We start from the raw sequence: 22,232 nt of genomic DNA on the forward strand, positions 1-22,232 counted from the left end.
TTATACATTAATTATATTATTATACATATTACACAAATATATTTGTGGTAATGATAAGAACGTTTATACACTTAAATTCATTACCATAAATCTATAAACAACCTTTTTGAGGCAGAACACATGTCCCCAAGGTGCAAGAGGATGGCAAAAATTGTAAAAATCATCTGGGTTTTTTAATGCACTGCTGGCTAGAGCGTAATAAATATGTAATCAGTCTGTTCGACATTGCTGTGAGAAGCAGTGCGTGTCTGCCGTGTGTGTGTGTGTGGAGGGGGTGTGGGTGGAGGCTGTAGCCGCAGCACGACTTAAATGCACTGCAGCATCCAGCAGGTTCTGTCTCTCTGCATCCTGTTCTCTTGCGCCTGCTCGCCTCTCTCTCTCTTTCTCGCTCTCATTCTACTGCTCTCTGTCCAGGGTGTCCGTGTATCCGTCTGTCCCGGCACAGAATCTCTCTGTATTCCTCTCTTCTGTCATCTGAAACTTCAGCATATAGCCAGACACCGTCAGTCCTTGCAAACCCTGCCAGGCCCAGTCCGTCTGCAGAGCACCATAGTCAAACTCAACGTCCAGGATGGATGTACTAATGAAGGGATTCTCCATGGCCAAGGAAGGAGTGGTGGCCGCCGCTGAGAAAACTAAAGCTGGGGTTGAAGAGGCAGCTCTCAGGACCAAGGAAGGGGTCATGTATGTGGGTAAGTGCAGATGTTTGCTGCTAGTCTGTGTGTGTGTGTGTTCCACGCAGGGAAAATAATGTAGCACTGACAGTGGTAAAAATAGCTGTGTTCTGTAAAGGTCTTTGCAATTATTCCCAATGGATTTAATGCAAATGTGATGGATGTGCCTGCATTCCATTAGGATATGAGTGTGTGTGTGTGTGTGTGTGTGAGTGTGTGTATTTTGAGGAGAGGATGGTCTTAGTGAGGTTGTGCTCTAGTTTGCTGAAGAGCTTTGAGAGTGCAGATGGAGGCAACTGCAAATGTGAGATTCATGAATGATAAAAAACAAACAAAAAACAATGCTGCCAAAATGGTGCAGGGAATGAAACATGGGGTGTGGTGAAGGAGAGAGTGATGGTAGTGCAGACCTAAACAGGACAAAGTAAAAGCTCATAAATACAATGACAATATGTGCCCTTATATTTCAGATTTCTTTTATAAATAAATTAAATAGATGTTTTTTTTAACAATTTATTTTGCACAGTTACACTTAATTACAAAAAACTTAATTATTTTGCTTCTATTTCATTTAATAAAGTCAAATATTCTCACATTATAATATAACATAATTAATATAACAAAGTATAGTAACAAGATTTGGTGCCGTTACTAATTTATTATTTATGCATAAAAATACACTGTGCACTACAATGGCGTAGAAAGGCCATTTTTAGGCAGATATTTGCTTTTTACTCCTGTGCATGCATTCATGTGCATGTGCATGTGCATAAGAGAAATACCCGTTATTTATCTCTCCAATACAATACGATAATTCTCTCTGCATTAACTAACAGTCTGTACATTATTTCATCCTGCATGCACTATAAACTGTTGTTTATGTGCATGTGAACGAGAGAGAAAGTAAGGGGGGGCATGAAGAGCGGATCAGCTGAGCACTGCAGCATTTACTCCCTCCCTCTCTGTGCTTGCTGTCTCCATGCGTATGTGTATGTGATAGCAAGCGTGTGCCGATGCAGCAGGATTTGCCTGGTTGTGAGTGGACTGTGATGACTAACCCTCATCCTCTCCCTATGCCACCGTAGAGAGAGAGATGGAGAAATTAGGTGCAGTGCTCAGTGTTATATCATAGGCTTGTGGCCCCATAGCGTCTGCTTATGCTCATCACAACAAAAATGAACAGATGGCATAATAAGGCGAACATGACAGACGACGGAGACAGAAAATACAAACTACAAGCACAGTTCAACGCAAAAGATGACTATATAGGATTCATTGCATGGCAAATTTAATAGACAGCGTCTCAAAATGACCTACACACCATAGAGCATTCCAGAAAACACATTAACTCCTCAATGCAATAATCATCACATATAAATCGACAGTGGTAATCTTACCTAATCCAATCAGATCAACAATCAACCCAGCATGCATTTGGGTGCGATGTAATCTTTCTAAGCACTCCTCCACCAAGGTCACCTGTGCAGAGGTCACAGGCCTGCAAATCTCCTCTCCCCAAAGTGTATGTTTTGTCAGGAGGCTTCAGAGTGCTTATATGGCATTGTGTGCACTAGGGTGTGAAGTCACTACTCAGGTTGATTGTTACAAAGGCAGGTTACTTATTCTCCGTTCATGAGTGAAAAGGCTACTGCGTTTGGTACTGTGAATGGCCTTTGATCCGGGACTGTATTTTCTGAAGATGCAGTGTCATCAGCATCAGCGTATGACGCAGTACCATACGCTGATCTCCTCGACTGCAACTGATATTGCAGACACTTTATCTACAAGCAGCTCAGATTTCTCCAACAAACAGATCATGTGTATTTGAAAAGCAAACAGTGCAGATAGACTGCCATATATAAAGAGATCTCCTTTAAGGCACACACAGAAAGACTGCAGGGGAGCAGATGTGCTCAGCCATGCAGAAACTACTCAAACCTATGCTTTCACACGAAGAAAGACAGAGATGGATGGAGAAAGAAGAGAACTCTCTAAGAATAGAGATTGAAAAATAAGAATAAATTGAAGACACACTGGATTATGGAAGCAGGTTGCATCCAAATATTACACAATTTTGACATCTGCTTAGACTGCACTAACAACGGACAAGCTGAAATGATGTCCTTTGTGTTGAATTTTTAAATGTGTGATGACAGCAACGCTCTAATCTGTGTAATAGAATGATATTGAGGGTAGATGTAGACTGACAGACAAACTCTTTGAAGCGTGTAGTGTCTGTTAATGAAGTATTTGGTTTCTTATCAGCTTTAAAGTGGTGCTGGAATTCCCCTCTGATCTGTATAGTCATCTATCACCTGTGAATAGAGACATACACATGATTAAATGATGAGTTAGATTGCTTAAACATGAAACTTAATTTGCATTTTGTAGATGTCTTGATGTCTCAGGTATGTTGCATATTGTTGGAAATTTGTCTGTGTGTACTCTGCTGATAGTGTTTAATTTTTATTGAATTACAAATCCCTCCATACATCCATACATCCATACATGCATACATGCATAATGCCTATATATAAGCTATTCATGCTGTTCTAAAACCATTGCCTATTATCACCGTATCTATGTACAAACTATTTACACTAACATTCAAGTTTGGGGTAGAAAGATTTTTATTTTATTTTTTAAAGAGTAAAAAAAGAGCATACTTTTATTAAGTAAGAATGCATTAAATGTACCTTTCTATTCATCAAAGAGTTCCACAAAAATATTAAGCAGCACAACTATTGTCAACATTGATAATAATTAGAAAAGTTATTTAAACTTGTAATAATATATCACTATTTTTTACTGTATTTTTGATCAAACAAATGCAGCCTTGGTGAGGCTTCTTTCAAAGACAAAAACGTACAACCCCCACATTTTTGAACCGTAGAGTATTTCACATTTTGACTCAGAACCATGGGCGTGGTAGTGGGGGGGGAAGTGGACCTGACTACCCAGGGCCCCGTCTAGGGAGAGGGCCCTTTGAAAAGTCTGGAATATATTTTAACATGGAACATGGGGGCCCATCAGGACTGCCTATGCATAGGGCCCAGGATTTTGTGCTACACCCCTGCTCAGAACGTCCATAATTAGGATGGATTTTCCTCTTTGTGCTTTCACATGGAGCTCATTCTTCTGTATAGTTGGAAAATAGGGTTGTTGTATCAATCTCATAAAGAACATTTCATGTTTATTTCTCATGTTTCAGGCAACAAGACAAAGGAGGGAGTGGTGTCAGGCGTAAACACAGGTGAGAAATTAATGTGTGCCTCTTTATAAAATAGAAATTGAGAACTGAGAAGTTATTTACACCCACTATCTGTAAAATCGCCCCTCACAGTTGCCCACAGGACCACCGACCAGGCGAATATTGTGGGTGAAACAGCGGTAGGCAGCGCTAATGAAATGGGACAGAAGACAGCAGAGGGGCTGGAGAATGTGGGTGCATCAACCGGCATGGTTAACCCGGTGAGTTATTGCTCTTTCGGTTCTCCACTGGCACAAGATGTCGCCCTTTCTTCTTTTACATGACCCAAGAATTGACATTTTTTTAATTACAGGGATAGTTCACCCAAAAATGTAATTAATTCTGTTATTAATTACTCACCCTCATGACGTTCCAAACCCCTAAGACTTTAGTTCATCTTCGGAACACAAATGAAGATATTTTTGATGAAATCTGAGAGCTTTCTGTCCCTCCATTGGCAGCTACGCAACTACCACTTTGATGCTTCAAAAAGTTCATAAAGAGAACGCCAAACTAATCCATAAGAATCGAATGTTTCAGTCCAGATTTTCTGAAGAGACATGATCGCTATGATGAACAGATTAATTTATTCACATGTAAACATTGACCAGCGAACATAAGCAGAAGCTGCTTGACTCGCGAGAACAAACCTCTTGTAGAAGCTCAAAATGTCAAGCGAACACACTTCTGTTTACCACAACTGATGTGTGCGTTGATGAATGTTTATATGTGAATAATCAACCTTAAACAGTGTTGGTGAGTAACTAGATTACGTAAATTAATTACAAAATAAATGTAACTGTAATCAGTTACAGTTACTTATGAAAATGTTAATTATTACAAAGGGGGTTACATCTGAAGGGTTAGGGTTACATCTGAATATTTTCTGTAAAAAGCTAGGATACGTTGAATAATATTAATTTGTTGCTTTGTCTGTTATTATGTGCACAGTGTCTCCTGCCATTTAAAGGCTGTTTAGTAAAGCGATGTTATTCTGATGCTTTTGATTGGCTCTCTTGTTTGAATTTTTACATCAATCCATATTGCGGCTGAAAGCTTTAGACTCAAACCTGTCTGAGAGTTGCCACCATGGCGAGTGTTAAAAATGTGTTCCAGTGCTGGAAAATAGAAAAGTAATCCAAATGTAATCAGTTACTTTACTTTAATAAAGTAATGAAATAGTTACACTACTTATTACATTTTAAATAGGGTAACTTGTATTCTGTAACCTATTACATTTCCAAATGTAACCTTCCCAACACTGACAATGAATGTCACTTCAGTAAAATTGGACTAAAAAAATTCATAGCGATCTCTTCATAAACTTTTTAAAGCGTCAAAGTGGTAGTTGCGTAGCTGTCAATGTAAGGACAGAAAGCTCTCAAATTTCATCAAAAAGATCTTAATTTGTGCTCAGAAGATAAGCGAAAGTCTTGCAGGTTTAGAACGATATGAGGGTGAGTAATTAATGACCGAATTTCCATTTTGGGTGAACTAACCCTTTAACATTATCTTTCGGTTTAATCTTTCATGTGTATTGCATTTCAAAGACCTTTAAATTACTTAAATCTAGCCTAAGGGATCTATGTCTAACCTGGGTTAACCACAAAAGACACTTTTGTTTGATAATACTGCACTATATCAATTAGCTGCTGTAGAAATGCTGTATTTTGTGTCTAACATATTCTGTTTGTTTTCCCCCCTGTACAATAATGCTGTTGACAGGATGAGGCTTTATATGAGGTGCTTATTAAATGGGGTTGGGAATGGTGGTTTAGTATGTTGTAGAAAGAAATGTGCTAGTATATAGCCTGTGAATGTGGCATATTCTCCATGCTGCATATGAGACTGAGCTTTAAATCTAGCTGAACGCTGTATGACACACAACACACGGATGGGTCAAATGTGTGCAACCATCCATATAACAGCAAAGTTCAGTTACCTTCATTCAATCCCCACTGGAGTCATTCTCTTCATTGTGCATAATGAGACCGAATGGCTGCATTGATTACCTGGATTCTCATCAGTTCCCATTAAGTTAATGATCTGTCAGTGTTCAGTAATTTGCTGAAAAGAAAGCTCTACTTCTGCACAGAACTCAAGTGAGCAGATATATAACTAATATTTTGTTTCTAATTTAATATATGTTTCTTTAAGTTTTTAAAGCTATAAGCTTTTAAGTTTTCAGCTATATTCCAATTAATGAAAATGAATGAATCAGTTAAGTTTTAGTTAAAGGAACACTCCACTTTTTTTGAAAATAGGCTCATTTTCCAACTCCCCTAGAGTTAAACAATTGAGTTTTACCGCTTTCAAATCTATTCAGTCGATCTGTGGATCTGGCAGTAGCACTTTTAGCATAGCTTAGCATAGATCATTGAATCTGATTAGACCGTTAGCATCTCGCTCAAAAATGACCACTCTTCTGTAGTTACATCGTGGACTAAGACCGACGGAAAATGAAAAGTTAGTCTAACAAGTCTAGGCTGATATGGCTAGGAACTATTTTCTCATTCCTGCGTAATAATCAAGGAACTTTGTGCCGTACCATGGGTGCAGTGGCGCAATGATACGCAGCGCCTGAAAATAGGCTAACTTCCGTCAACATAACCAACGTGACAACCTGCTTGCACAGAGCGTGCTGGGGATTTTTATCAGGCGCTGCATGACATCATTGCGCCGCTGCACTCATGGTATAGCAGCAAAGTTCCTTGATCATTACGCAGGAATGAGAGAATAGTTCCTAGCCATATCGGCCCAGAAAATCACAACTTTTCATTTTCCGTCGGTCTTAGTACACGATGTAACTACAGAAGAGTCCAGTTTTAAATTGGAAAAACATCTAAACTCTTTGGTAATTTTTGAGCGAGATGCTAACGGTCTAATCAGATTCAATGATCTATGCTAAGCTATGCTAAAAGTGCTACCGCCAGACCCTGAGATCGGCTGAATGGATTCGAAAACGGTAAATCTCAACTGTTTAACTCTAGGGGAGTTGGATAATGAGCCTATTTTCAAAAAAAGTGGAGATCTTCTTTAACAATCACAACACTTGAGCTTTAGTCACTGACAACAAAGTGAATTGTTGTGCTACACTAATATCAAGAGAAGCAAATCTTCAAATAACACATGTGGGTGACCTGAATGACAAGCAAATGACAGATCTATCCTTATATTTACCTGTCTAATTCAGTCATTCCCATTGCATCAACTAACTGCACTCTTTCATGTCTTCTACCTGAACTGGCAGGATAGACCACATTAAATGACACTATAAAGCAGCTTATTAATGGCAGCGTGCCTCTGCATTCTGCATTTCTAACTGCTCGGATAATGCATGTTTCCCCTGCTCCTTGATCCTTTTTAAAATAATGTTAAATGATGGTCTTGTAATTTTTAACATGTTCAATAATAGTCAGGAATAATGGCTTAGAACCAATGTTCTGCCTTCAAAACATAATTTAATACATGCATTAATATGTATTTATGAATGTATATATAAAAGTCCTTAAACTTCTGCATTGTACAAAAACTTTTCTGGAAGTCACAGATCAGTTTTCATTCTCAAAATGGGTTTATCATACGCTTTTTAACTATGATAGATATGATACAGATTTTCAGAGAGCAATTATGCTTCAATAAAATCATAAAATCAAAAGTCCCCTATTTACATTCACATTCTTGGTTTTACTGATTGCTCTTTATTTTAAGTAATCAGGGGCCTCATTTATAAAATGTTGCGTAGATCATTTCTTGAATGTGATTCAGAGAAAATGAACGTGCGCGCAAAAAATCTTGGATTTTAGTGTACATACACTGCAAGATCAAATCAAGTATTATTATTATTGCTGCTTAGAGGAGATCTAACTGCAGAATTGCAGGACCACATGTCACAGCAGAAGCAGGCCAGCAGTGTCAGACCGGAAGTTAGGGTGGTGCTGACAATCGCGAATCCAACCATTAACCCTACCCTTCACTATAACAATAAGCTCTACCTTAACGAATGCCCAACCCCTCGCAACTACTAAACCTACCCTTACTGACGCTATAAGCTCCACCCCAACACCGGTCTGAGACTGCAGGCCTGGCGCTGCTGTCCTCAGACTGCTGTCATGTATGCCACAAAGAAAAGTGCTTACGCCTGCTTAGAACTTATAAATCTGAACTTTGGCGTGGATTTTAGCGCACACACACTCTGTTCATGCGCACGTTTTATTGATGAGGCCACAGAATGTAACTTAATCCATCTCTCAAACGAGATCGGAAGGAAATATTGGACTGGGTATAAAGAAAGATAAGACTGAGACAGAGAGTCCTTCGAGGAGGACAGTGACAGTGACTCAGCAGAAGAGCCCAGCACAGCTGTACCGCAGAGTCAGAACAAATAGAGAGAGAGAGAGACAGAAGATGTGCCTGCCAGCTGCATTAACCTTCCACAGGAACTCCATGGCCATTGATTACAACCCTCCCTCCTTCCCTCCATCTCTGCAGAGACAGCAGTCATAACACACTGCTGTCCCTCTTCACAGGGAGTGTCTGAGAGGCCTGTGGCTGTGCTGCATCCCTGCATGTCTGAATGGATATTATTTAGTATGGCTATGACAAAAGCAATGTCATTGAGCTCCGTATGAAGATTCACTGCTGCATATAATGCCAGATGGATCTAAAGACAGGAGCAGCTGTATCTTGGATATTAATGGTATCTGTATTCCACAGGGTGACTTCTCCCATGGGGGCGGCATGGAAGGAGGAGAGGGTGGAGAGGTAAGAACAGAGCAAAAAACACTTTCCATAAAAAGCATTCAGGTTGTTTATTTTTGATAAACTTGTTTCTAACATAAAATGAGCATGTCATAAATTGTTTTAAACAAATGTGTATGTCTCCCCTTAAAATTGAGGATTTTGCCTGTCCCGCCTCAAATGTTTTATAGCCTTGTATTTAAAAAATAAAATACAATTATATAGCACCAATCTCTTATGCTCATCAAGTTTGCATTGAATTGATCAAAAATCAAAACAATATTGTGAAATATTACAAATTATAAAAACTGTTTTCTATTTTAATATATATTTTATCATGTAATTTATTCCTGTGATGACAAAGTAGAATTTTCAGCATCATCATTACTCCAGTCTTCACGGTCACATGATCCTTTAGAGATCATTCTAATATGCTGATTTGCTGATTTCTTCTTATTATTATTATTATACATTTTGGAAACAGTTTTCGTGGATAACCTTTCAGGATTATTTGCTGGATAGAAAATTCAAAAGAACAAAAAAATGTGTAACATTTTAAATGTCTTTGCTGTCACTTTTGATCAATTTCATGCTGAATAAAAGAATTGTCTTTTAAAAAAACAAAATCCTAGAATCCCCAGAGTTTTGAACGGTAGTATGTAACATTAGTGTATAGTGAATATAATAATATAATAATTATCTATAATATTCTACATTATAAAATATATTGGTAACACTTTACAATAAGGTTCATTAGTTAACATTAGTTAACCACATTAGTTAACATGAACTAATAATGAACTGCACCTATAAACCATTTATTTATCTTTGTTAATGTTAATTTCAACATTTACTAATGCATTATTAAAATCTTGCTAACATTAGTTAATGCACTGTGAACTAACATGAACAAACCATGAACAGCTGGATTTTTATGAACTAAAGTTATCAAAGATTACCTAATGCTGAACAGAGGTGTTGTTCATGGTTAGTTCATGTTAACTAATGCATTAACTAATGGTAACTAATACAACCTTATTGTAAAGTGTTACCAATATATTAATGAATGCTTTATATATTGCTAGAAAATTGACCTCCTGAGGCAATCCTGATCATTTTCTAAAGGTTAAACCCTTAATTTCACTGTCCAATTCCTGAAAAAGAAAAAAGAATGACTTGATTCTGAACTCTCTCCAAGGAAAGTGTCCAAAGCGTCTGTGCAGATAAAAATGACTTAATCTGTGTTTTAAACATCAATATTTTTCTTTCGTTTCATCAGGGTTATTAGTCCAGAGGCCTGAAGCTGAAACGGTCCCCTCTCTTCCCTCTGACTCTCCACCTCTGAGTTTCTGCTCCAAAGCCTCACCTCGACCCGACTCCAGATGTTACCGATATTTTTTTGTGACTGTATGGAAAACCAGAGTTGAAAAAGACTTTCCCTGAGCCCTGTAGCCTTTAGATGTGTGACGCTTCCCCTCCTCTTCCTCTGTGGTGTCGTCATACTGTTCTCTGGTGTTATTGTCATTCCGCTGCCCGTCCACACCTCATCAGACACAATCAAACATACACCCTCTCTCACTCCTTACACAAAAAAAATGGACAGGAACCGTGAAGCCCAGACTGGCTGATATCAGAGGTTGAGGTGGTGTTTTAGGACCATGGCTGGAGAAAAAAAAAAAAGATACTCGCATGACCAGTAATGTAAGAAAAGCAATACATCTCATTTCATCAGGGCATGTAGCAATGTGCGTCTGGATCTTTGTGAGATCGTAGCCATGTTTCGTTTTATTTAGTCTTGAAAATGCTGCAATGTACGCAATGACAAGTTGTATGTACATTAAGAGATACATTACATTCCTTTAGTTCAGTATGTGTGCAGAATAGAGTTACTGTGTGCTTGACCAATAGACTTACCGTGTGATTTGTTAGAGTAAGAACAAATATGTTTATTCACAAAATGTGAACGCATACTGTATACATATATACTGTAAAACAAAAACAAAAAAAAGATTATCCGTGTTGATGTAGCTGTGCTAGACTTGCATCTCTTCATTAGCTTGTACATGTGAGATTTGGTTTAATTTGGGATTGAGTGAAGTTTGTCTGTTGAAAAAGGGTTTTTGAATCCTTCGGCTGCTAGGACGAGAAGAAAAGACAGTCTTTCGATGTTGTGGAAAATAGATCAAATCTTCAAACACATCCTGTTTCGTCCTGATTTTGTTGCAATGCATGTGAAGTCGGTGTGCGATCATGAATTTGTGATGCCCGCAATGTAAAAGCAATACTACAGCAACGTTGCAAAGTTTGTCATTGGTCTGTTGTGTAGCAATGTGCTATATGCTGACTCTAGGAACCGTGTTTCACCAAGGGAATGCTAAGAAGTGTAGATCTTTACCAATAAGATGACCGTCTTCATCTTCATTTAGCCTTGCCGTCATGGCCACCCAAACCCATCCCTGTCCATTCACTCAACGGCGTGTTCATATCCACCCCAGGCTTGTGTCTGCTGTAGGTAACTAGGACAAAGAATTGCAGTTTGTTCTTTTTTTGAAGCCACAAAAAACTGAAGACTGCATGTTGCCTTATCAGCACTCGTATAATCATACACATACACACACACGCACACACAAAGCAAAGGATCAAAACACAAAAACACACTCTTCTCAAGCTTTCTTTCTTTGAGCCTGTCTCACTTTGCTCTCTCTGAAACACACACACACAAACACACACACACACACAAACAAATGTCCCACATATCTTTTATGTTGGCATCAAAGCAGGCAAGCTGATTTTATAAACTGTATAAGTGAAATAAAGAGTTTTGTTGAAATCTATGTTGAATATGTGTCATTTTTGATTTTGTGGGCGGTATTGGAAGTGTCCTTTACAAATGTACTACGTACTGTAAATGTAGTATGTTGTACAAAAAAAAATAGAGTGCACAACAACTATTATACAGCTCTTTACATATCATGCATGCAGTATCTGTAGGATATAAATAGAAAATATATATCAGGACATTATTGTATTTATAATATGAAGTTTGAGTATACGGAATGAAACTTGAATAAATGGAATAAGAGTGTGAATATAATGGAACATTATGTATATATAATAAAGAGCATCTGTGTGTAGGATATGAAGTGAATCTTTTCATCTCGGCACCTGTTCGTGGGTGGGCTATATTAGGCAGCAAGTGAACATTTTGTTCACATTGTGATGGCTAGATGACTGGTTCAGAGCATTTCCAAAACTGCAGCTCTTGTGGGGTGTTCCTGGTCTGCAATGGTCAGTATCTATCAAAAGTGGTCAAAGGAAGGAACAGTGGTGAAATGGCGACAGGGTCATGGCCGGCAAAGGCTCATTGATGCACATGGGGAGCAAAGGCTGGCCTTTGTGGTCTGATCAAACAGACAAGCTACTGTAAAAAATTGCTCAAGTTAATGCTAGTTCTGATAGAAAGGTGTCAGAATACACAGTGCATTGCAGTTTGTTGTGTATGGGACTGCATAGCTGCAGACCAGTCAGGGTGCCATGCTGACCCTTGTCCACCTCCGAAAGGGCCAACAGTGGCCACATGAGCATCAGAACTGGACCATGGAGCAATGGAAGAAGGTGGCCTGGTCTGATGAATCATTACGTGGATGGCCGGGTGAGTATGTGTCGCTTACCTGGGGAACACATGGCACCAGGATGCACTATGGGAAGAAGGCATGCCGGCGGAGGCAGTGTGATGCTTTGGGCAATGTTCTGCCGGGAAACTTTGGGTCCTGCCATCCATGTTGATGTTAATTTGACACATACCACCTACCTAAGCATTGTTGCACACCATGCCTTTCATGGAAACGGTATTCCCTGGTGGCTGTGGCCTCTTTCAGCAGGATAATGCACCCTGTCACAAAGCAAAAGTGGTTCAGGAATGGTTTGAGGAGCACAATGAGTTTGAAGTGTTGAAGTGTTGACTAAGCCTCCAAATTCCCCAGATCTCAATCCAATCGAGCATCTGTGGGATGTGCTGGACAAACAAGTCCGATCCATGGAGGCCCCACCTCACAACTTACAGGACTTAAAGGATCTGCTGCTAACATCTTGGTGACAGATACCACAGCACACCTTCAGGGGTCTAGTGGAGTCCATGCCTCAACGGGTCAGGGCTGTTTTGGCAGCAAAAGGGGGACCAACACATCCCCCTGATCAGTGTATGTGTGTGAAGGATATTTGTATGTACCACTGCCCTGTTAAAATTAAATGTTTGCACATATTTTCACATTTATCCAGATAGATAGATAGATAGATAGATACACTGTTAGACATTTCTGTAATTTGTACAGTTATTTACTATATATCACCCAGTATAATACTGTAAATTCTCTTTACAGTAAATAACTGTAATTCCTGTTGCATCATGGGTATTTTCTATGACGTCAAAGACCAAATACAGTGATTTCCTGTATTTTTAAAAAATAAAGTATAATGCTGTATTTACCACAACGGCCTATTTGGCACAATTGGGATCGACAGGATTTGCTTTAGATTTATATTAGGAACCATCAGTGCAGCGTTGACAGTTTCACCCGAGGAGAGAGCTCACGGTTCCAGAGAACATATGAGCTGTGTCCGGACACCCTGCGAAGATTTTTTCATCCCCCTTGAGAACGGCAAACAAGCAAGGTAAGTGTGATTTGTACTAGCCGCGGTTGTCTGCACCCCAATTTTAGCTTGTCAGCATTGGTGCTAAAAACTGAGGTAAACCTAACGTTTTATGAATTTATTGAATTAGATTAGGAACCGGTGCAGCGTTGTAAGTTTTGCCCGAGGAGAGAGCTCACTGTCCGGACAACATACTTTACATAACGTTAGGTTATCATTTTCTTAAACTTTGCTGCTAACAACTGAGGCAAACCTAACGCTTTATTTAAAAAAAATGAGTTTATTGATTTAGATTAGGAACCAGTGCAGCCAGCGTCGTGTGTAACGTTACTGCCCGAGGAGAGAGCTCACGCCCCGGACAACATACTTTACATAACATTAGGTTATCATTTGCTTCAGCTTTGGTACTAAAACTGAGGTAACATAAACCTAACGTTTTATTTTTAAAAAGACTTAACGTTAGTGAGTTTATAGAATTAACTTTATAAATACAATGAAGATTTTGTTTATCGAGCATATTAAGCGTACATTAGGACGACGTTAGTTAGTAAATTAGCGTTGGCCAATAGTTGCAAAAATAATGTCGTTAACAAGCAAAGTTTACATTTGGATTGACATTATTTATTTTACATTTTAGATAAGAATACCAGGAGCCTGTCTGTGCTGTGCGACACTGGAACTCGGTAAGTAACGTTACTCTTTGTTTCTCCACATATTACTGATAATTCAAAGTTTTTCTTGTATGTTTTAGTCGGGTCTGTTTAACAGAATCACAAAATTATTTAGTTTTTCCACCTCTTTTTAGCTGTAACTAGCCAAGTACCATGTTTTTTTTCCCATAAATTATATTATACTAAAATAATCCAGGACTGACAGATTCTAATTTTATTTTCTGGAATTTAAGCAGTCCTGGACAATTTTTGGATGATTTTGGCAGATGAAATATAATTTATGAAAAAAAACATGGCAAAACTTTAGAATAATGTTGCTCAAGTGCAAACCTGAATACATTTCTGAACACAAAAGAAGATGAAGAATGTTTGTAACCTAACAGATTGAGGCACCATTCACTTCTATAGTATTTTTTTCCTACTATGGAAGTGAATGGTGCCTCAAAATTGTCTGGTTACAAACATTCTTTAAAAGGTTTAGAACAACAGGGCGAGCAAATGACAGAATTTACTTCTTTTTTTTTTGGTGAACTATCTGTTTAATGACGGACCATTATTCTAAAGTGTTTCCAAAAACATTTAAAGCAAAGGCACTAAGGGTGATGAAATTTAAAATATCTTTACTCTCTTAATTTTCTCTTGCTTTAAGTTTTTTTCGTGAGGAAAAACCCAGAGGAGGGAACAAGATGCACCACCAAAACCGGAGTGAGTCGGAAGACCGGGGAAGTTGTGAACAGGAAGACAACTGTAATCAACAACAGAGTGTCATCCTTCCTTCGCCACCTAATGGAGTTTGAATGGAAAAACTTGGACTAGGTGAGACTCTTTTTTAATAGGATATGTAATGTACACAGACACTTACGCTGCATTCACACAGGGCGTCATGCCGGTTAGAAATGTTGTCTGACTTGAGACAGTGCCAACGCCACGTGACAGTGACGTATGGCATCAAAGTACCGCGAGAGCAATTCGAGAGCAGCCGCTAATACAGCCGGTGCAGTTTCTCCAGAGCGACTGAACGGACTTTGATGATGACACAGCTGTTCCACGATTGGCCAGATTCTCCGCATGACAGCGATCACATGTGTTTCATGTTCATTCTAAAACCTTCAGTTCCTCTAATGCGCACAAATCTGTTTTTTATAACAGTTAAACCTCTTTTCATGTAGTTGCGCCATTATATTGTCATGTTTATCAAAATAAAACAGATGAAAAATGTAGACCCCCACTTCATTGATAGTTTAGGCTTGTATGTTAACTTTATTCTTGTACAAACACACGCTGTATTAAGCAGTGCATAAAGTATTACATGACAAAAAATGTCTCTGAAACATCTGTGTATTGACAAATATTGCATTTATTTCACTTCAGCTGATAAAGTGTGCAAACACAACGAGAGCATCACTGCGGGAAGCAGAAAGTGTCAGACTTCACGTCTCCGTTTGCAGCTCCTCCCCGCCTGCACGTGGCTACTCTCGCCGATTGGTTGCATCCGGCCACAGCTGATGTCGAACACACCTTTCAACTTCTGCCGCTTGCAACGTGAGTAAAGCGACGCGCGGGATGGAACCGACAATTCAGTTCAGCAACGCATGACGTCACCCATTCAGAGTAAATGAGAAGATTTAACGCCGGTGCCCCGTGTGAATGTAGCATTAAGTTTGAGGATACCTTACTAAAGCTAATGCAGTATACATGTAATCCATCCTGCAATAAAAGGTTACATTGTTGTTTTTGATTAAATAGTTTGTGAAATCATGTTGAGGTGATTCAGTAATATTACTTTTTTGGAGCATGTAGTTTGTGCTGCTGCTACTATTATGTACTAACAGTTTCCTTTAGTTTTTTACTCAATATTAATTTTGTTAAGCTAAATAACAGACACCTCTCTAATATGCAATCAGGTTCAGCATAACTACAAAGTACATTCTTCAAAATATTCATAACATTGAATCACCAGATAAAACAAAAACTGAACATTTCATTTCACATCTTCATGAAGGCATTGCAGGACTGGATTAGACTAGACAGCATACGTTGAGCTAGGTGTACCTCAAAGTGTTAACTGTCTATAAAATAGTATTTTACCATTATGATGAATTGTAATGGGATTATTATTCTTTATTAAATTCCAACAGTGTAAAAAGTTTGTGTATACTCAAATTGTATGACTAACTTCATATCATTCTTATCTAGAGGGACTTCTTGCCATAATGGAGCAGAATCCTGGTTCCTGTTTGAAATCATCCAATGTGGAAGATGGCACAGATCGGTACAGACATGAAACTTGTGTTTGTGTTGTGTTGTAATAACTTGTTTCAGAATTCATTTGCTCTTTGTTTATATTTTATTCATGTATATGTGTATTTTGCACCAAAGTTACAGTATTCTTCAACCAACTATTTACAGTATTCTACCAACTATTTTCTGCAGAGTTTTTAAAATTTTAGCTCATACAGTGTGTGGCACTAGCAAGGTCATGGGTTCAATTCCCAGGGAAAGCAAGAACTGACAAAATGTAAAATGTGTATCTTGAATGCAATGCAAGTCGTCTGCCAAATGCATAAATGTAAATTAAATGTAAAATAAGTGATATTGAATGCACTCTGATTACTTTTATACATGATTTTCTGAAAAGATTTGATTCAAGGATGTTTTAAAGTGAACTTTTTCCACACATTTACATGTTTAAGTTAAAGCACTTAAAATGTTTTAAATAAAGAATTGTATATTTCATAATAATTGTCTGTTTGGATTACTTCTGTAGGATAGATTAATGTATAAGAATTAATGTAATTCAGTAAGTATTAATGATTGAATAGGATTAGGATTAATGCACTGTTAACCAAGGTTTACAGTAACAGTACTGTATTACAAAATTACAGTAACATGTAGTTACTGTAAACTGAAATGCGGTTATTGTACTGTAAATCTCAAATACAGTAACTTACTGGCAACAGTGTTGCCAGTAAGTTACTGTAAAATCTCTTATAAATGTCTAACAGTGTAGATAGATAGATAGATAGATAGATAGATAGATAGATAGATAGATAGATAGATAGATAGATAGATAGATAGATAGATAGATAGATAGATAGATAGATAGATAGATAGATAGATCAGGGCTGGGTATTGACACAAATTTCACAATTTGTTTCGATTTTCGATTCAATTCAATATCGATTATTTTGAAAATATAATACATGGCAAATTTTCTCAAGGAAAACAAATCTCTGAACTAATGTTGTAAACCATGGGATTCAGTTGATACTACATTAGCCGACTATAATATTGAAGGTATTAAAAATGAACTGATTTAAATATTGAAGAACATTAAAAATGACGATGAATAGCCTATGTAATGTGGTGCATATAATTAGCAAAATGCTCCTCTCTAGAGTTCATTTTTCTAGCTGACTAAAGAGTTTATGGACACTGGATAGCCTGTGGTTTTTCTGAGGTAGGCTATGCTAAATGTGACCTTACATGACATTGTTTACAAGCCGTTTTACTAATGTCTTTCTGCGGTTGAAACACTGATTGAGCTATTCTATGTGGCATGATACGGATTACGGTAAATTGTCCTGTATCTTTTAACACAATTTCAGATGCTCATTCTTGTTTATCTCGTTATTGGCGCTGTTAAGGCCCGGGTATACTTCGGCCGTCCGCGTTCGTGCACCGCCCGCATGTTTATTTAATTAATTAACTGAAAACAGGATGACTAATCGATTCTTGGGATTTAAGAATCCATATTGTTTTGTAAAAGTGAGAATTGATTAACATCGAGAAATCTATATTTTTTTACCCAGCCCTAATATATATATATATATATATATTGCACAAGACAACAAAACATAACAAATTGCACATTAGACTTTTCAAAGGTTTATATATTATTGAGGTAATGCTTTCCAGTAAGGTTACATTTGTTAACATTAGTTAATGTATTAACTAACATGAACTAACCATGAGTAATACATTTGTTACTGTATTTGTTAATCTTTGTTAACGTTACAAATACTGCTGTACATTTTTTGTTCATGTTAGTTTACAGTGCATTAACTAATGTTAACAAATACAACTAAATAATGCATTAATAATGATGACTGGTTCTTCAAGATAATAGATGCTGTAAAAGTGATTCAACTAATGAAACCTTCTTGTAGTGTTACCATTATTGCTTTATATGTTGTCGCTTCCTCAGGCATCAATAATTGTTTGCCATCTTTCATGATAATTGTGTTTAAATCGCATCAAGAACACTGTAAGACCATTCAGAATCAAGTATTCCAGAGCGATGAGCACTATGTATATTATAGAACATATTTTATTGCATACAGTTTTGGCCTTACTCACAAAAAGGAATATGAAAACTCCTTAATTCATATTTTTGTTCATCACAACAAACCTTATACTGTTCTTTGCCTTCAGCTCATTTACTTGGTATAGGCCTACTTGTTTAAATGCTCTACACACTAAATGCCCTCTAGCATTTTCATTTCTTGGAACAAACAGCTTGTTACTGGAAATGCTATTGTTAAATTCACATGTAAATTGTGAAGTTAGTAGCGTTGTTAACTGACCAACGCTGCTGGACACCATCAATGGAGGGTAGAGTGGAGACTAGCAAAGATAAAGCATGTACTAGCATGTAGTTTCTGAAATTAAATATAATTTACAGATAAATATATTTGATCATAATAGAGACATGCTGTATTTGGAGGCAAAAATTATGAATTATTGTTCATCCTATATTGTTTCCCTGATTATGCCAGTGGAATTTGGGGATGATGGGTTAATGAACCGCACATAAAGCTTTTATTAGCAAGATCTGAACTGCTATTCAGCAAACAAACATCAAGCCAAAACACATTCATACAGACCGCAGCAATTATCCACCACTCCTTTAGGACATCACGCTTTAGGGATCCATCAGCACACACCCAGTACACAGAGCAAACTGCTGGTTAGTGAGAACATTGTTGAATAGAGCTATAAACACTACTTTAAACATATCTAAAAAATGGAAAAATCTATAGTTTCTGTTTTGAAAAAACTATAAAATAATAATAATAATAAAAATAAATGAAACAAGAGGCTTTACACATGCTTGGTTATCTGTCTTTTTGATTATTATTATTATTTTTAATTTTAACCAACTATTGATTAAGTAATGCCTACAAAACAGTTTTGTACCATTATGTACCACTATTTCAAGTTCTTTGGAGAACCAGTAATTATTTAGTCAGTTAATTATAATGTTTTTTTTTTTTTTATTTCATTGCATGTCACTATGAACTAGTGTTAATTTTGTTAACAAAAAAAATATGACGAAAAATGTTCGTCAACACTACTATGAACTTGTGCCAAAAAGTGCCATTGTTTAAAATGTTTTTGGACAACTAGCATGGTAATACTATAGTATTTATTTGAAGTACCTGGAGAAATCTGACCTTTGGCACAAAGAAGGTTACGTGGCCAATATCAATAATTGGCTTATTTGAGAAACGACTAGGCCTAATGATCTTAAATATTTCTCATTCATTTAGTCAATGTTATACTGGTTTCAATTGTTGTTGTTTTGTGGTCAAAATCTCTCCTTGATTTTAATTTTGAATCTTAGATTTTCATTGTGGTCTCAAATGTGGCTCTTTATGTTAGAAGGTATTACAAAGCATATGGAAAAAATAGCAATAGTCACTCCAACCAAAGTAGTTAAATTATTTAAAATTCGCCCATTTTCCTAGATTTTAATATTGTAATATTGCTCTCCTTTAAATTTACAGTGTGGTCTAATGCTGCCTTCACGTGCTATCGGAAATGTAATAATTCCCACTTCAGAAGTGATTAGCCTGCGAGCTTGTTGCATTCAAGTGCTTTGTTGTCGAAATGAACAGGAATCATGGAGGACACCAGGTTTAGTCTTGCCTATTAATTGGGAAAATCTTATTACAACCAAAATAATATGTAGTGTCAAATGCACTGACAACCATAAACATTCAGATTTCGGTCAAATGCAGGCTATTTTCGCTGTGTATAAAACATATAATACGCTTCAAATGATTACTCATATAGGCTATATGCACTAGCCTACATTAATGACAAGACGATCTAGCTGTTTTTAAATCGTACCCGTCACAGCAGTAGTTCTCCCCGCCACCGTGTTAAAAGATTATGGTACACCCATCACTGGAATTTAGGTATCAAAATTATTTCCGAACTTCCCAGTGGTAAACACGACATCAGAGGGCCTAGGAAACTCCTATTTACGATAATTCCGATAGCACGTGAATTTCAACAAATCCACTAAAAATGAACAAATTTTTTAGTATCAAAATACATGACAGAAAAGTCAGATGCTGTAAATCTCAAAAACACCAACAGCTTGGCTTGACTCATTTTGCCTCATAATAAAGTCTTCAACTGCTTCCATCATGAGTCACGCAACCCTGTATTCTCCTCCAACAACAGCAAAAACGTGTATTTCCTGTACTACAATAGTAACGTGTCCGATGCCATGCCCTGATTAAAGTACAAACACTATACTTCTGACCCTGAGGGGTTACTGTTGAAGTTAAACGCCTTGTTTTAGCAATTAAATGGGTTGATGAAAACACTTTCCCCAGCTCTGAATGCTCCTTTTATGTGGACATGGAGTGACAGAGATAAAGAATGCTAGAAAGGTGGATGATTTTGAGTGGGTGTTCCTCACAATTTGGGGTGTGTGAAAATATGTTAACAAAACACCCTATAAATACAAGTGTCTCTGATGCACATGCACAGTTCCTGACTGACATCAAGACACGAAAATGGATAAGCATGTGGACAAAGTAATCGATAAGGCTGGTAAGTAAGAAACATATTTTATAACCTGCAAGGTTGTAACCTGAAATTGATGCCTGAAAACCAATGTCATTTAGTTGTGGCGCATGCTAGTAATTTCTGTAATTTACAGCTAACCTTACCTAACATGAACAGACAAGATCATTAACTCTTGTATATTTTTCATCAGCTGGCGTGGCCAAAGAGAAAGTTGGAGCAATGATGGGAGGAGACAAGAAAAAGGCAGGAGGTGCAAAAGACCCGAAAGCGGGAGGAGGTAATATTTTACTTTTCTTTTAAAAAGAGCCCCATGGAAGATAATCTTAAACTCTTCCACTACCATATTCATCCAGTTCAACTCTCTGATCAACACATTCTGTCTGTTTAGGCATTGGCGATATGTTGAGCGGCGCAGTCGGCAAAGCTGCTACAGACGCTGCAGCTGATCAGGCATTGGCCTTTGGGAAGGGCCTGCTCAAGTGAACCTGAATACTTTGAACATGAACTCTCACTCTCTCACTCACTCACTCATCGCTGTATGCCAACTGGACCCTTCTTCAATTATCTTCTAACTTTCAGCACTGCGCATTTTGTCATCTAGAAAAAGGTGATGTCTGAACCAGATAACTTTCTGTCTTGCAGTACCTTTTTGAGCTCTGTAACATCTGTATAAAAAGCACTTTCAGAATAAATGAATGCATGAAAGTAGGTTAATTACTATTTAGACAATGGCAATAAAATAACAGGATGCTTGGTGAAAATGAACTGAAGAGCCATTGCTCAGTTAGTGATTGAGTTTGAACCGGTTTAAGTTCATTTATATATTTTAACCATCTTTTGAAATGTTTAAAGTGATTTCAGTCATTTTGTCAAACAGGATGTCGTGTTTTAAAATGAGAAAAACAAAGAATCAATAAAATCCATTGCTAACACTCACTGATGTTTGTTCTGTTGTTTTTCCCACCAAAATTATGTCACTTCCTGGAGGGCAGGAAGTGACATCAAGCACTTTTTGCTAAGACAAGCACTGACAACCATAAACATTTACAATGTTATTCAGATAGTTTGTTTCTGCCGATTCTGTAGATTTCGGTCAAATGCAGGCTATTTTCGCTGTGTATAAAACATACAATACGCTTCAAATGATTACTCGTATAGGCTATATGCACTAGCCTACATTAATGACAAGATGATCTAGCTGTTATATACAGCAGTAGTTCTCCCCGCCACCATGTTTAAAGATTATGGCATGCATGGCCATCTCTGGAATTTGGGTATCAAAATTATTTCCGAACTTCCCAGTGGTAAACACGACATCAGAAGGCCTAGGAAACTCCTATTTACGATAATTCCGATAGCACGTGAAGGCAGCAAGACTATATTGGACCCCACTTCACATTGGAGGTTTATGTTCCTTTGCAC

At 37.5% G+C, this 22,232-nt stretch overlaps 1 protein-coding gene and 1 long non-coding RNA gene across 3 annotated transcripts; both read left to right on the plus strand.

Annotated features, from left to right (window-relative positions):
- Positions 1-291: 291 nt before the first annotated feature.
- Positions 292-11,497, plus strand: sncgb (synuclein, gamma b (breast cancer-specific protein 1)). Of its 2 annotated transcripts, none has more exons than XM_079801021.1 (5): positions 292-692; positions 3,886-3,927; positions 4,018-4,145; positions 8,641-8,688; positions 9,944-11,497. In XM_079801021.1, exons 1-5 carry the CDS (start codon positions 572-574, stop codon positions 9,950-9,952), a joined length of 348 nt encoding a protein of 115 aa, XP_079657147.1. In that variant the 5' UTR covers positions 292-571; the 3' UTR covers positions 9,953-11,497. The 2 variants fall into 2 exon arrangements, with proteins under 2 accessions (XP_079657147.1, XP_079657148.1); XM_079801022.1 differs by having other exon boundaries at positions 312-692; positions 4,018-4,155.
- Positions 11,498-20,625: 9,128 nt separating this feature from the next.
- On the plus strand, positions 20,626-21,745 carry LOC307116706. The gene is made up of 3 exons (XR_013815309.1): positions 20,626-20,834; positions 21,001-21,087; positions 21,199-21,745. It is a non-coding gene; the product is annotated as an uncharacterized lncRNA (long non-coding RNA).
- The last annotated feature ends 487 nt before the right edge of the window (positions 21,746-22,232 follow it).

Source organism: Gobio gobio, assembly GCF_949357685.1.
Source record: "Gobio gobio genome assembly, chromosome: 20".
Lineage (NCBI taxonomy): Eukaryota > Metazoa > Chordata > Actinopteri > Cypriniformes > Gobionidae > Gobio > Gobio gobio.

Bases quoted from the DNA above. Each gene is read 5' to 3' on its own strand.
- sncgb (XM_079801021.1), top strand. From the start codon at position 572: ATGGATGTACTAATGAAGGGATTCTCCATGGCCAAGGAAGGAGTGGTG. The intron at 3,928-4,017 runs GTGAGAAATTAA...CGCCCCTCACAG, and splicing joins GGTGTCAGGCGTAAACACAG to TTGCCCACAGGACCACCGAC. The intron at 4,146-8,640 runs GTGAGTTATTGC...TGTATTCCACAG, and splicing joins CAACCGGCATGGTTAACCCG to GGTGACTTCTCCCATGGGGG.